Source organism: Saccopteryx leptura, chromosome 6 (assembly GCF_036850995.1).
Source record: "Saccopteryx leptura isolate mSacLep1 chromosome 6, mSacLep1_pri_phased_curated, whole genome shotgun sequence".
Classification (NCBI taxonomy): domain Eukaryota; kingdom Metazoa; phylum Chordata; class Mammalia; order Chiroptera; family Emballonuridae; genus Saccopteryx; species Saccopteryx leptura.
The window spans coordinates 68,001,598-68,018,798 of NC_089508.1; the positions used below are offsets into that span (position 1 = coordinate 68,001,598).

General features: G+C 41.2%; 1 protein-coding gene across 1 annotated transcript in view; it reads right to left on the reverse strand.

The window, feature by feature from the left end:
* The window catches only part of TMOD3 (tropomodulin 3), a 79,622-nt gene that overhangs the window by 46,597 nt on the left and 15,824 nt on the right, over nucleotides 1-17,201 (reverse strand). Inside the window, exon 2 of the mRNA XM_066341771.1 lies at nucleotides 6,672-6,859. Coding sequence (XP_066197868.1) covers nucleotides 6,672-6,797 — 126 coding nt within the window. The 5' untranslated portion in view covers nucleotides 6,798-6,859. The remainder of the gene's footprint in view (nucleotides 1-6,671; nucleotides 6,860-17,201) is intronic.

Sequence of the window (17,201 nt, forward strand, 5' to 3'; positions counted from 1 at the left end):
TGAAGCAATGCTCCAGATGGGCAGAGCATCATCCCCTGGTGGGCATGCCGGCTGGATCCCGGTTGGGCGCATGTGGGAGTCTGTCTCTCTGCCTCCCTGCTTCTCACTTCAGGATAAAGAAAAAAAAAAAAAAAGCCAATGCTATATGCCTGCATAGATTATAGACCAAAATGTGATGTAGGCATAAAACACCTGATTACAGGATTTTAGGGCTGTAACATAAAAGTGTTCCCCCAATTTTTAAAAATTAGGTAGTATTCACTTACATTACTATTAAAATAGGCACAAACACATCTTCTTCAAAAAGTATTTTTTCTTTCTTTTTTATTTTAAGAGAGAGGATAAAGAAAGAGAAAGGTGAATAGAGAAGCAGGAAGCATCCACTCATAGTGGCTGCTTCTTGTATGTGCCTTGACTAGGTAAATGCCTAGGGTTTCAAACCAGTGCCCCCAGCATTCTAGGTCACTTATCCACCACAGACCAGGCCAGAAAGTATTCTTCTACTAGCAGAAAACATCCTTTACTTTTAAAATGTTCTGGTCACTAATAAAAAAGTTTTTAAGCTTATTAACAGCTCAGTATATATGTATATACAGAAAATTATACTATAAAAGAATGTTAAATGACTATATATATCCTAGTCTTTCACATTGACTATTTTCTTGTGACAGAAACAGAGAGAGACACAGAGAGAGGGATAGATAGGGACAGACAGGAAGGGAGAGATGAGAAGAATCAATTCTTCGTTGAAGCTCCTTAGTTGTTCATTGATTGTGTTCTCGTATGTGTCTTGATGGGAGGGGGAGGGGCTATAGCAGAGCAAGTGACCCCTTGCTCTAGCCAGCGACCTTTGGGCTCAAGCCAGCGACCATAGAGTCATGTCTATGATCCCAAGCTCAAGCTGGTGAGCCCGCGCTCAAGCTGGTGAGCCCGCACTCAAGCTGAATGAGCCCACACTCAAGCAGGTGGCCTCAGGGTTTTGAACTTGGGTCCTCTGCATCTCAGTCCGATGCTCTATCCATTGAGCCACCGCCTGGGTAGGCTTTCATTTCACTATAAAGACTTTCTCATGTACACCACACAGTAGGATACAGGAGAGTTAATATTTATTTGTGTTTAAACGTGCAAGGTTCAACTTCTATGACTATGTATGTGCATACTGTGTTTCCTCGAAAATAAGACAGTGTCTTATATTACATTTTGCTCCTAAAGACACGCTAGGTCTTATTTTCAGGGGATGTCTTATTTTTTCATGAACAAGAACTCACATTTATTGTTGAACAAAAAAAATCAACATTTATTAATATACTGTAGTCATGTCATCACAAACATCAGCATAACCAGCCAAACTCTGAATTCCACGAACAATTTCTTGTGACTCTATTTCCATGTACAACAATCTACCCTGTTTCCCTGAAAATAAGAGTGTTTTATATTAATTTTTGCTCCTAAAGACGCACTAGGTTTTATTTTCCGGGGAGGCCTTATATTTCTAAGCTTGAAAAAAATTGCACTAGGCCTTATTTTCGGGGAAACAGGGTATATATATAGATATATCTTACCACTACTGTACTTGCAGCAACCCGTCTGTTACTCATGCATCAAGGCCCCCTGAGATACTCATAGCAGAAGTTATGTCCCTTGGATTCCACATGGCTACCATCGAAGCGCATGGGGTGACTGAGCATGGGGGAGAAGTGGGAGACGACGGATTAAAGCTGTCTCCTGCACTCACTACTCTGACTTTTCACTAAGCCCAGGAATAGCAAGTGGTGACTAGACAAAGTAAGTGCCATCCTTTTGTTTGTCAAAAGCAAAGAGGTGATCTTGCTTTATCTCACTATTCCTGGGTATTCCTTTGCTTTGAAAACAGGAGGCAGCCATTTGAAAATGGGAGACCAATCCTCTTTTGCATCACATTCCAATACTGGCAATGATGCTGTATCTTATGGTTGTTAGGAAGAGCAATCTTATATGGATAATAACAAATATTACTTTAATAACTAGAAAATACAGCACTTCAGCCTGACCAGGTGGTAGCACAGTGGATAAGAGTGTCGGACTAGGATGCAGAGGACCCAGGTTCGAAAACCCCTAGGTCACTGGCTTGAGCATAGGCTTATCCGGCTTGAGAATGGGCTCACTAGATTGCACATAGGGTCGCTGGCTTGAGCATGGGATCACAGACATGACCCCATGGTCGCAGCTTGAGCAAGGGGTCACTCGCTCTGCTGTAGCCCCCTGGTCAAGGCACATACGAGAAAGCAGTCAATAAACAATAAGGTAGTGTAATAAAGAATTGGTGCTTCCCATCTCTCTCCCTTCCTGTCTGTCTGTCCCTATCTGTTTCTCTTTCTCAGTCAAAAGAAAACACAGCACTTCAACTTTTGCCATCTGCTGAGATCATAATTTTTTTAATATTCACCTTTGTGTTCTCCTCATATAATTCTATGCATTACATAGAAAGCTCACCTATAAAGATGAAAACACAGAGGAGGTCTATTCCTAACCCCACATCAGAAATTTTTTGTAACACTAAATTGTCGATGGGCACACAGAAAAGAAACACAAGATTTCTACCTTCTGACTCTGAAATCAAGACAGAAGCTATAAAGAAAGAATCAATTTCCACCTGGCCAGGCGGTGGCGCAGTAGACAGAGTGTTGATCTAGGACGCTGAGGACCCAGGTTCAAAACCCTGAGGTCACTGGCTTGAGGGTGGGATCATAGACATGACCCCTGGTCACTGGCTTAAGCACAATGGTCGATGGCTTGAGCCCAAGTTTGCTAGCTTGAGGAAGGGGTCACTTGCTCTGCTGTAGTTCCCCCTTCCCCCTCTTCAAGGCACATATGAGAAAGCAATCAATGAACAACTACAGTGCTGCAACTATGAGCAGATGTTTCTCAACTCTCTATCTTCCTGTCTGTCCCCGCCCCCTCTCTCGTGCACACTTAAAACTAAAAAAGAATCAATTCCCAATCAACCATCGTGTGCTATTTATTTTTACTTTCTAAAAATCCCACTATTCTGTTTACCAATTTTCTCTATCTCTAACACTATTACTTTGGTCCAAACTATGATCCAAGCTGGGATGAAATACCACATTAGCCTCCCAGCTGGTTTCCAAGAATCAGTTCCTAATATTCTTCTTCAGCCTTCCCTCCCACCCCACAAGGTTATCTGAGCTTCACCTCACGCCTTCTCCAATCCTGTCACATGAGACCTCATTCCTCCTGTACTTGCTATATACTTTCTTTTACCACAGGCCTTCCCTAGACCACCTGACCATCCTTTTTTGCTACTCATTTTTCAGACTTCAGCTCCATTCCCCCAGAGAAGCTTTTCCTGACTTCCCACTATATGCTTTTACATTAATATGGCATGACTATTTGATTAATGTCTAACTCTCCCACTCCTATCAGCCTGCATCATGAGGGCTAATACCACATTTGTTTTGCTCATTCTTGTATCCCTAAGCCTAGAGTAGTACCTAATATCTATAGGTTGTACCTCCCACCCAAATATATTATTTATTGAATAAAGATTTGAGAATATTTTTAAATTAAAATGCTCATTAAGACAAATTAATAAAAGTCACTTCCCTTAGCCATTGAAAAGGCATTCATGTACACTTCTACTTCACGGAGGTAGTGAGAGTGGCCTTTTCCACCCACCTGCTCAAGCCCATGTGAAACATATGAGTTTTAAATATGTCAGCTCAAAAAAAAAAAAAAAGAAATATGTCAGCTTCTTAAAATCCTGGTTCCTTAAATACAATCTTAGACCACAAAATAAATGACAGCTAACTGGTTTTTGAGGCTATAAACCCATGAAAAGTTTTATTAGAAGTATACTTTAAATTAATGGACTATAATTACCTAAAAAGACTTTTTAAAAGGCATTTAAAATGACTGCCACTTAACATTACATAGCCTTCCAAACTATAGCAAAGCTCCTTCTGCTTTTATCTAACCTCTGAGACTTTTTAAGTTATAGCAGTGTTTCTTTGGCTGAAGCAACTACCACCTTTGCCCTCTTTTCTTTCCCTTCTTTTCCAAGTGAGAGGAGGGAAGACAGAGAGACAGACTCCTGCATGCACCCCAACTGGGATCCACCCAGCAACTTCTGTCTGGGGCCGATGCTCTGTCCATCTGGGGCCATGCTCACATCCGAGCTATTTTTAGCACCTGAGGCAGAAGTCCACCAAGCCATCCTTAGCGCCCAAGGCTGATGCACTCAAACAAATTGAGCCATGGCTACAGGAGGGGAAGAGAGAGAAAAGGTTGAGGGTGAGGGGTAGAGAAGCAGAAGGTCACTTCTCCTGTGTGTCCTGAGGAGGAATTGAACCTGGAACACCCACATGCTGAGCCAATGCTCTACCACTGAGCCATCCTGCCTGGGTCCCAATCCTAAATTTACTCAAACTCATCTACCTTAACTACCCCACTCATTTCTTCCCTTAGAAACAACAATAAAAGTTCTGGGCCATGCTTGTTCCTAGCTCCTTCACCTTCCTGACCCACTCGGTGCTTCCCCATGTGGCCCTGCATGGCCTGGTGTGCCATCTGCTGTTGGGAACTATAGGTAATAAACTCTTCTTTCAAGGCAATTGTCTCCCTGACTGTCATCATACCATAACCTGATTAAAACAAAATTCCAGGTACGTTTAAAAACAGAGGGGGTATGCTATTGGCCTTCAGTGAGTACAAGCCAGGGGTGCTGCTAAACACCCTACAATGTACTGGATAGCCCCAACAATAAGAATTATCAAGTCCCAAAGAGCAATAGTGCTAAGGCTAAGAAACCCTGGACTAGATGGACTCTTTGGTTCCTAACATTTGATTCAAATAGGTCTAACAGGTTGAACTGCATGTAGAAGACATTGCTGAGACATGTCAAAACAGCACTGTTATCCCAAATTTCCCCCCAAACTTAGGTGTATTAGAAACTTTCTTTATAATAACAATTATGGTGAAGGGATTTGATCTGTGTATTAATATAAATACTTGATCCAAGTGCTAAAGTAATGGTGAAAATAGGAGTGTATTTTTTTCTTCTTTTCTACGTGGGGAGATAGACAGATTCCTGCATGCGTCCTGACAGGGATCCACCTACCAAACCCCGTCTGGGGCTAATGTTCTGCTCATCTGGGGCCCATGCAAGCAGCAGCTGAGCTATTTTCAGTGCAAGAGGCAGAAGGCTCCACTGAGCCATCCTCGGCGCCTGGGGCCAAAGCTCTCAAACCAATTGAGCCACTGGCTACAAGAGGGGAAGAGAGAGAGAGAGGGAGAGAGATAGAGAAGGGGGAGGGGAAGAAAAACAGCTGGTTGCCTCTCCTGTGTGCCCTGACGGAAAATCAAACCCAGGACATCCACATGTGTGGGCCGATGTTCTACCACTGAGTCAACCGGCCAGGGCCAGGAGTGTATTTCAATATATATTCCAAAAAGATTCCAGCAAGAAATGAATACATGGAGGTAACAAGAACAATTTTATTTTTATTTTATTATTATTTTTAATATTTTTCCGAAGCTGGAAACGGGGAGGCAATTAGACAGACTCCCGCATGCGCCCGAACAGAATCCGCCCGAACAGAATCCACTCGGCATGCCCACCAGGGGGTGATGCTCTGCCCATCTTGGGGCGTTGCTCTGCCACAATCAGAGCCATTCTAGCGCCTGAGGCGGAGGCCACAGAGCCATCCTCAGCGCCCGGGCAAACTTTGCTCCAATGGAGCCTTGGCTGCGGGAGGGGAAGAGAGAGACAGAGAGGAAGGAGAGGGGGAGGGGTGGAGAAGCAGATGGGCGCTTCTCCTGTGTGCCCTGGCCGGGAATCGAACCCGGAACTCCTGCACGCCAGGCCGACACTCTACCACTGAGCCAACCAGCCAGGGCCCAAGAACAATTTTATATAACAAATTCTACCTCAATCCTAAAAGACACTAAAAATCAATTCTTGGCATAAAAAAACTTGGTAAAGAAAAGAAGATCAGCAACTATTACCTTCAGATTAAGTAGCCATAACCTTAGAGTTCTCCCCTTTCTGCCTCCCAATTCCGCAGTACATACCAAGTAATAACAATTCAACGGATAAGGATCTCCTATCTTAGCCTCTGAAATTTCTCAGACAAACAACATCCATTTTGCAAGTTAAATATATTCAGGTCTGCTCACATGGACTGCAGCATTGCTGAGAGTCTACTTAGATCTATTCTACCAATGACTACAAACTCATTCACTTTGGTCAGCATCTTTCAGAAAAGTAACAATTAGATTCAAAGTCACAAAGTCTCCTTCTGGAGACACTCTGCACAGTAGCCATCCTGATATAGATAAACTCTGAGGAGGAACAGAGGTTGGCATACATCAAAGAGCTAATCACCTGCTGCATTTTACCAAAAACACTCCTCCCTGCCCAGACAGAAACAATTTCTTACAGTAGAGAAAACTTCAGGTGTTTGAAAATAAGGATGTTGAAGGTTTAGAACAGTCATGCTAGTAAAGATATGGAGGTAGAAGTGGGGAACTGGAAAGGAGGCAAAAGGTTTATTTGGATAAAGAGATGCCATTGAAAAGTCCCAAAAAAGCTAACTAACTGCTCAAAGGTAGCTACTTAGTTTCAATGGGTTTGAAAATTATTTCATTTTTCTTCATCAGCTGGTGGCACCTACCTCAGGGTCAAGATCATCCAGAACTGTTTCCAGCTGTTTCAGTTCTATTTCTGATAGATTCCCAAGGAGCTCATCTTCATCCAGGTCCTTGTACTTCTCTAAGTCCTTCCGGAATGGTAGTGCCATGGTTTGAAGTGTCACGTTTTGTATTCAATATTGTCAGAATCGATTTCTACTTTTTCTTAAAACTACGGAGAGAAAAAACATTTAAAACATCATTTCCACCTACTTAGTTTTAAGTTATATAAAATGTCATTTCCACATGCCATATATTCTTTGACCATATATCAGACATACACCTTTTTCTATGGATCATTCAATGCCTTGACCTTTTGTCTTCTGTTAACAACAAAAATAAACCAGAGCCTGACCAGGCGGTGGCGCAGTGTATAGAGCATCGGACTGGGATGCCGAGGACCCAGGCTCGAGACCCCGAGGTCACCAGCTTGAGCGCAGGTTCATCTGGTTTGAGCAAAAGCCCACCAGCTTGGACCCAAGGTCGCTGGCTCGAGCAAGGGGTTACTCGGTCTGCTGAAGGCCCGCGGTCAAGGCACATATGAGAAAGCAATCAATGAACAACTAAGATGTCGCAATGCGCAATGAAAAACTAATGATTGATGCTTCTCATCTCTCCGTTCCTGTATGTCTGACCCTGTCTATCCCTCTCTCTCTTTCTGTCTCTGTAAAAATAATAATAAATAAATAAATAAAAATAAAAAAATAAACTAGAAAAAAGGGGGAAGAGGAAATAAACTTCAAATCCATTAAAATGTTTGATAGAATTTAGATTTTCAGATAACTGAGTTTTAGGGGGAAAGAAGTTATAATTTGTGCAAAAATACAATTTCTTCCATCAATAGCATTCAAATGATTGCTACCAGGGTACTTTGCTTAAGCACAGTATGTTTAAGGTACACTTGTTTTGCTATAAATTATTTATAAGAACATTATTTTCTGACTCAATATTAACTTAGGCAGATACTAATGTATTCCCCATGTGTGGAGTGGCCTCTTGCCACTGGGAAAAAATGATTTTTTGAAAAGTGTATTAAAAAAAAATTAAAGGCACCTTTAAAGGAAAAAAAACAACAGCATTCTGAAACAGTTTCAGTAAAATACTCAAAGCCATGCTGAGATATGTGATCCACTAATTGTCAAGGTGGGTCAGGAGAATCAGATTATAGAAAAGGACCTTCACCATTTCTTTACTGGGAGGATCTCTCTCAAAAAGCTGTAAGCTGACTCAATAAACAGTTATCAGAGGACTGTTCTATAGGACAGAATACTTAAAATAAGTCCCACAAAAAGTGTGAATCAAAAATAAAGTATTTTTCTAAGTTCTTGTCATATATGTGGATCATCTGTCTCATAAAATGCTCCTATGGAAAAAAAAATCCTTAGATTTGGTGATTTGGCAAAATCTTTCTTGGCTGCAAAACGCCCAGTACTTCAATGTTTGGATGCATTTCCTTTGCTATCATCCTCCCGCATGTTTTCCCAACCTAGTATTTTAACTAATGTCTTTTCCTCTTCAAACCAGTAACATTTTATGAATCTTTTTACGTATTTTCATCTCCTAAGAAGAAAGAAAGGTTTGCAGCAGGGATCTGTCAGCTGATAACTCGACTAGCCACACCTGGGTCTAGTAAAAAGCAAATGAGTTCTCCCCTTTCTGCCTTCCCAATCCCCCAGTACATACCAAGTAATAACTATTCAAGGGTCAAGGATCTTCTATTTTAGCCTGTGTAAATTTCTAAGACAAACAACATCCATTTTGCAATTATATATATCCAGGTCTGCTCACGTGGACTGCAGCATGTGGTCACGCTGGTGTAAACAAACCTACACCTACTGCACTGCCAGTCGTTTAACAGTACATCTCATACAACGGCATATTGCATCACATTAACAATGACAACGAACGACTGTTCCCGGTTTGTGTTTACTATATACTATATTACTTTAGAGCAGGGGTAGTCAACATCTTTATACCTACCGCCCACTTTTGTATCCCTGTCAGTAGTAAAATTTTCTAACTGCCCACCGGTTCCACAGTAATGGTGATTTATAAAGTAGCGAAGGAACTTTACTTTATAAAATTTATAAAGCAGAGTTACAGCAAGTTAAAGCATATAATAATAATTACTTACCAAGTACTTTATGTCAGATTTTCGCTAAGTTTGGCAGAATAAATCTTTATAAAACAACTTACTATAGTTAAATCTATCTTTTTATTAATACTTTTTGGTTGCTCCACTACTGCCCACCATGAAAGCTGGGACGCCCACTAGCAGGCGGTAGGGACCAGGTTGACTACCACTGCTTTTCTGTCTCTGTCTCTCTTTCGCTTAAAAACAAAAAAAGACACAGATTCTTTGCCCCACCCTCAGTTACCTGACGGACTGGTCTGCCTAGGGCTGAGGATCTGCATTTCTAACATACTCCCAAGTGGCCTTGGTCAGAAACTATATTCTGAGATCCACGGCTCTAGAAAGCTCACATCATGTAACTCTGGTAACTAGGTCTTACACTCTGGCAGCCCATCTTGTCCTACTCACAGGCTAAAAACCTCTGTTAAAATAGTCCCCAGAGTCTAGAGGGGCTATTGCCACAGTATGCTTTCCTTTCCACTCCACCATTGCTTCATCTGGCTGCAGTTTGTGAGGGCTCTCCTCTGGAACACTGGGAAATTCTTGGAATATTCTGTGCCAAAACCTTTCATTCTATTAACCAACCTCCTTTGCACGTATTACTTAATTCTAGAGTCCTTATTTTTTCACACCAGACTTCCAGGACCCTGCTAATTTTCAGCAATCTCATTTCACTGGGACATTTAAAATTTAAACTTTCTATTTGAATAATTTGTTTTTAGAGAAACAGAAAAGGAAGTGTGTGTGTAGGGGGGAGAAAGATGAGAAGCATCAACTTATAGTTGCTTCACTTTCGTTGTTTACTGATTGCTTCTCATATGTGCCTTTGTAGGGGGCAGGCTCAAATCAAGCCACTGACCCCTTGCTCAAGCCAGTGATCTTGGGCTTAAGTTGGTGACCTTGGGATCATCTCCATGATCCAACAACTCAAGCTTGCAGCCTCAGGCTCAAACTGATAAGCCCAGCTCAAGCTGATGAACCTGCACTTTAACTGGAGACCTCAAGATTTCGAACCTGGGACCTCAGTGTCCTGTGTAGTCACTCGATCCACTGTGCCACCACCAATCAGGCATCTATTTAAATATTTATTTTAATTTCTTTTCTATCTGTATTTTTCTGAAGTGAGAAGCAGGGAGGCAGACAGACTTCTACAGGTGCCCGACCAGGATACACCCTGCAAGCCCACTAGGGGGCAATGCTCTGCCCATCTGGGGCGTTGCTCTGTTGCAACCGGAGCTATTCTAGTGCCGGAGGCGGAGGCCATGGAGCCATTTTCAGCACTTGGACCAACTTTGCTCCAATGGAGCCTTGGCTGCTGGAGGGGAAGAGTGAGATAGAGAGAAAGGTGAGGGGGAAGGGTGTAGAAACAGATGGGCGCTACTCTTGTGTGCCCTGGCCGGGAATCGAACCCGGGTCTTCCACATGCCAGGCTGACACTTTACCACTGAGCCAATCGGCCAGGGCCTGAATAATTTTTTAAAATTAAAGCCACATCCTAAATCTTTTGGATCTCAACTTATTTTCTTCCACTTTGCAATTGAGAGTAATGTTTTGACACTGACTATATAAAAACAAGCTGGAATTACGTGATTCTTTCAATATATGAGATGTTACCTCCATTTCATCACTACTTTAATAGGGCCGGCTCAGGGTCTGCAAACTCTTCTCTGCTCTCTCTTTAATGAACACATATAATCATGCTGTTCTCTGATTCAAAACCTTAAGTAGACTCATATTATCTACAACAGGGTTAAACAACTTATAGTGTCAGTGTATCAAATTTTGCCTGCTTGTGTTTGTAAATAATGTTTTATTGGAACAGTCTCATTCATTTATGTATTGTTCATGGCTGCTCTTTTTGTTACAAGAGTAAACTTAAATAAATGCAACAGAGACCAGATGGTTTGCAAAATGTAAAATATTCACTATCTGGCTCTTTACAGAAAGAGTTTGCAAACCCCTGACCTAAAAGGTAATGTCCAAATTCCTCAGCATAAAAATACAAAGTTCAGAACCTGGTCCTCGCTAGCTCTCCAATATTATCTCCAGCTGCTCCCCATCACATACCCTACACTCCAGCTACGCCAAAAAATTTTAGGTCTCTATGCTTTTGCTTATTTTTGTTCCCACTCTCTAGAATGAAGGCATTCTTTCTCATTTACCTGTGTCCTCAATCAAACCTTTACACATTTTTCAAGGCCCCGCTGAAATACTGACAAGGATGTGGAGCAATTGAAACTCCCATATTGCTGGTGGAGTGCAAACTGATTCAACCACTTTGGGAAACTATTTTGCAATATGTACTAAAACTAAACAGCTCGTACCATAATGATACAGCAATTTCACTCCTAGCTATATCTCCAAGAGAAATGCTTGTTTAAGTTAATAAGATGTAAAAAAATGTACACTGCAGCTTTATTCATAATATCCCCAAATTGAATATGACCCAAAGGCCCATTACCAGGAGAATACACAAATGAATTGTGTAACAGTCATAAAGCAGAATAAAGAGCAACTACTGATATGTGCAAAAACATGAATGAAACTCATATGTATTATGTTGAAAGAAACAGAAAAAGCAAGACAAAAGAATGCTTACTACATGCTTTCATGTATATACAATTCAAGGACAGGCAGAACTAACTCAAGAGAATGAAAACAGGTGTTAGAAGGTATCGACTGATATGATAGGGACATCAGAGAACATTCTGGAGTGATGAAAATGTGCTATATCTTACACTGGGTGTTAGTTACACAAGTACATATATATACAAAAAAAGTTATTAAACTGTGCACTTAAGATTTTCTCCCTTTACTCTGAAATATACCTCAAAAAAATTTTAGATACAATAAATCCTCACCTAATGCCATTGATAAATTCTGCATCTTTAAGCAAAATTACATACATATAATTAAACCAATTTTACTATTAGGATAATTGATATAAAGAGTTAAGTTCCGCCTGACCAGTGGCACAGTGGGTAGAGCATCAACCTAGGATACTGAGGACCCAGGTTCAAAACCCTAAGGTCGGCCTGACCAGGCGGTGGCGCAGTGGATAGAGCGTCGGACTGGGATGCAGAGGACCCAGGTTCGAGACTCTGAGGTCGCCAGCTTGAGTGCGGGCTCATCTGGTTTGAGGAAAAGCCCACCAGCTTGAACCCAAGGTCGCTGGCTCCAGCAAGGGGTTACTCAGTCTGCTGAAGGCCCGCGGTCAAGGCACATATGAGAAAGCAATCAATGAACAACTAAGGTGTTGCAACGCGCAATGAAAAACTAATGATTGATACTTCTCATCTCTCTCCGTTCCTGTCTATCTGTCTCTGTAAAAAAAAAAAAAAAAAAGATGTTTAAAACCCTAAGGTCGCCAGCTTGAGTGCAGGCTCAGCCGGCTTGAGCGTGGGATCATAGACATGACCCCGTGGCCACTGGCTTGAAGCCCAAAGTCTCTGGCTTGAGTCCAAGGTTGCTGGCTTGAGCAAGGGGTCACTGGCTCAGCTGGAGCCTCCTGGTCTAGGCATGTATGAGAAGCAATCAATGAACAACTAAAGTGATGCAATGAGGTGATGCTTCTTATCTCTCTCACTTCCTGTCTGTCCCTCTCCTTTCTCTCTGTCTCTAAAAAAAAAAAAAAAAAAAAAAAAAGAGTTAAGTTCCTACGCACCTTTTTCAAAGTTATAAGAGAAATGATGGTGAACAAAACATTATTCAAGGACCTGCTGAATATGCTTGCATTGTGCATCTATAATAATTACAGGAAGTCCCCAGTTACAAACAAGATAGGGTCTGTTGGTTCGAACATATTTAAGCAATTATACGCACAGAAAGGTAAAAAGAAATACTATGTTAAGACAAACATCTGTTTAAGTTGTATTTAATAGGTAAATGTACTTGTTCCAACTTACATAAGAACAAAACTACAGAACCCATTTTGTTCATAACCTGAGGACTACCTGTATATGTATTTAATGTTGAGATTTAAGGTTCCCACAAACATAGAAAAGAACGATTTTTCTGTAGCCATTGCTTTAACAAGAAGTCACTAAAAAAAAAAAAAAGATCAACAATTTGTCTTTGCAAGCCAAACAATCACCTTCAGCCTTCTAAAGGTCAGCCAATTAGGAAGTCTCACCCCAGTAAACACTACTCCAAGTGCCAGCCAACCAATCAACAGACTCACCCAAATAATCATGCTTATACAGATGGTGTTACTATGGCCTTGAAAAGTTTGCCAGTCTGGGAATTCCACGCTTTTCAAAAACTCAGTATAAGAAATTGGTCACCTTTGTCAGAGAAACTGTGCCTAACTAACATAGCTCTCACTTACTATAGTAAGTATTAAATTCAGCTTTGTCTTCATGATTCAGATATTGACTGTTGGCTGGCAGTCTCATTTATTTTTTCAGGCAAAGGAAACTTTTGGTAATTACCTAAGTTTAATTTAAAATAAAAGTATTTCAGTGCTGATATATATTAGATAACAGTAGTTAGCATCAAAATATTCCCTCTGGATAAATATCCATGTAATCTTTTGAACTGGATATGGTTCATCATCCAATAACTGCATAAGTATCTACTTCAATTTGCTTTGGTTAAAGAATTCAAATCAATATTCCTTTTTCCTTTTTTGTCTGAACCTGGAAGAACTAATCTGGAAGTAATTTTAAAATAAGTGATCTCTACCTAGAGATTTTACATTTAAAGCATCTAAATGCTCTCTTCTTTGATATTAAGCTTGAGTTTCATCTCTACTGGTCTGAGAAACCTTCTTTGATGGAGATGGCTGGAGTAAAGAAAGTCACCTATTTATTCCTGGCACCGTTAAAAGCAGAGGCTAATCATGACTGTCAGTGACAATATGTAGTTGACTCCTCGACTGTAAGGGAGTTTTAAATCTCAAGGTTATTTCCTTTTCATAAGTTTATGCTTCTATATAACATTATAACCAAAAAATGTACTTTGTGTCTACCACATCCAAATGTACACAGTATTTGACTTCTAAAATGAAGCCCATCCTATTTTATTGTATATTATATGTATTACTTTCATAGTAAATAAGGTATTTTTTATTTTTTCAAGACTTTATTCATTTGAGAGAGAGAGAGAGAGAGAGAGAGAGAGAGAGAGAGAGAGAGAGGAGAGAAGGGAGGGAGAAGCAGGAAGAGTCAACTCTCACATGTGCCTTGACTAGGCAAGCCCAGGGTTTCAAATTGGCCACACCTCAGTGTTTCAGGTTGACGCTTTATCCACTGCGCCACCACAGGTCAGGCCGATTATTTTTTAAAATAAATAAATTGGGTGCTAAATCGATTTTTCTGTTTGGTTCACAGACTCTTCTATACAACGAAGCCTAAAAGTACATTAAATAATGATTTCTGTGAAGTTCTTTGGATGTTATAGTTGACCCAAATGTGGGCACATCTGAGTGAGGTAGTTGCTTTGCACACAGAAATTTGAGAAAATGGTGGTTGATTATTCTGTGTAAAAGTTCTATGGAAACTAAACAACCCAACTATGAGGTTAGCTAAGTAGCCCTGTCTTTCCTGCCATTGCTACTGACACCATCTTGAATAAAAAATAAGATTAAAAAAAAAATGAGACCTACAGATCCCCAGAGCATAAAGTAAGAAAATCAAGTCTGAAGTCTCAGGGGAGCCAAGAAAAAATTGTTAGGTCCAAAACAAAGACGAGATTTTACTTGGAAGCTGGTTACTGAGGGCAACCTTTATGTAGAAGGCAGTCAGATCATCTCTGTGACTATTACAAGGAAATAGTTAACACATTACTCATACCACTTCAAAAACACTCTTTCAGCAAGACTCCTCTGAGAGACTTTGTGGCTCCCATGTGAGCACCCCACTTCCTTATCTGGCTCAGAGCAGCTCCTAGTTGTAGCCCACTCCTCTTTTTATTCTCCCGGTGAGGCTGCAGCCGCAGAGACACAACGCAATGTCAGGGAAGAGCCCATTGGTACATACCAAAGACAAATGCTGCAAGAGCCACACCCTCAACATACCCAGTGTCTCATACCAAATGTTTTTCAGTTGTCTTTTCTTTTTCTTTCTTTCTTCTTCTTTTTGGCTTATTTGTTTAATAGACTGGGTAGATTAGAAAATGTTGAAGCTTTTCTAAAAGTTATTACAAACAAAAAAGTCTTAAAATAGAAATGACATCTATGAATGAGTCTCTCAGGGTAATAAAGTTACAGAACTCTTTATCTCACTGGTTAAACTAAAAGAGCCTTCTACCAGTCATACTGTGGACAAAACCAAAGATGATATGAGGAGGCTTGCAAGGAAAACGTATCAGTGCTCAACCATCAATCAAAATGCTGAATCCACTCCAAGTATAATGGGGAGACTAATCTAAGAAATTTCTTTCTCTTTCTCTCCCAAAGGGAAGTATCACTATGACTCATTCTTCCTTTTACAAAAATGTTCCTGATCTACCAAGTTAGTAAGCACTGGACTATATACAAAATCCTAAAATAAACTAGGTTAGGTCAAGAAGAAACTATGCTAAAAGCAAGTTGAATTTTACGCAGTGAACAAAAGGTAAAATCCTAACATCTTTCCTCAGTCTCATCCCTTGTGAACTTCCTGGGCTTCAAAACCAGATTTTTCCCTTAATTCTGAAAAATCTGCTTTTTTACCTTGATCAATTTTTCCACCTTCAAATCAATATATATATTTGTATACATTTATTAAGTGCCTCTTCATTCGAAGTACTGTTTTGGGGGAGGGGAGGCATTTGACTGGAAGGGCAGGACATAGGGAGAAGAAAGGGACTGTGAGAATGAGGAAAAGAATTTGAGAAAATTGCATAGAACAGATTCTTGTTCTAGGTCCTCACTTTATTTTTACTTTTATTTTATTTTTTTTTGTATTTTTCTGAAGCTGGAAACGGGGAGAAACAGTCAGACAGACTCCCACATGCGCCCAACCGGGATCCACCCGGCACGCCCACCAGGGGGCGATGCTCTGCCCCTCCGGGGCGTCGCTCTTTTGCGACCAGAGCCACTCCAGCACCTGGGGCAGAGGCCAAGGAGCCATCCCCAGCGCCCGGGCCATCTTTGCTCCAATGGAGCCTTGGCTGCGGGAGGGGAAGAGAGAGAGAGAGGAAGAAGAGGGGGAGGGGTGGAGTAGCAGATGGGCGCTTCTCCTGTGTGCCCTGGCCGGGAATCGAACCGGGACTTCTGCACGCCAGGCCGACGCTCTACCACTGAGCCAACCGGCCAGGGCCTTTACTTTTATTTTTTAAGTGAGAGAGATAGACAAACATCAATTCGTAGTGAGTCATTTTAGTTGTTCATTGATTGCTTCCCATATGTGCCTTGACGAGGTGGGGGTGGGGGGCTTAAGCCAAGCCCCACCCCTTGTTCAAGCCAGCGGCCTTGAGCTTCAAGACAAGTGACCTTTGGGTTCAAGTCAGTGAGCACGGGATCATGTCTGTGATCCCACGCTCAAGCTGGTGAGCCCGCACTCAAGCCAGATGAGCCCATGCTCAACATGGCAAACTTGGGTTTCAGATCTGGGACCTCAGTGTCCCAGATCGAATGCTGAATCCACTGCATTACCACTGGTCAGGCACTAGGTCCCCACTTTATAAATGGTTCTCAAACTTGAATTTAAGAGATCATAAGAATCAAAGATACGGCACACAAAAGGCACAGAGACTATACTACTCAATTGTAGATCTAATTCTCCCTCAGATGCTCCCCTGCCACCTTCCATCATTACAGTACAACCTGAGCAGTACACTAAAAAGAATCCATCACTGGGATGTCTCTTCTCCTTCTCCACTTCCTTTTAACATCCATGGTATGCAGAACCCTATTCTCTAGCAATTCTACATATCAACATTTGTACCACAACAAAGATTAAGAAGTATATCATTATTCAACTGAAAATGTATTTATTCAGAAAAATATACCTACCTCAAAATGAAGAAACTATCGCAGAAGAAATCAACTATTCTGAACAAAATGTGCCGTGACTAAGATGTTCATGATTGAAGTTAGCAATGCTTGTAGACCTGATTTTTAACAGTTAATAGGCATCACCCTGACCAGTGGTGGCACAGTGGATAGAGTATCAACCTGAGATGCTGAGGTCCCAGGTTTGAAACCCCAAGGTCACCAGCCTGAGTGTGGGATCACTGACATGACCACATAGCCACTGGCTCATCTGGAACCTCCCCCACCCCTGGCAAGGTTCATATGAGAAGCAATTAATGAACAACTCAAATACCACAACTACGAGTTGATGCTTCTCATCTCTCTCCCTTTCTCTCTTTCCCTCACTAAAAACAAAAACAAGACAAAAAAAACACACCCCCAAACAACAGTTAATAAGGCATAAAATTTTTTACATGAAAGCTG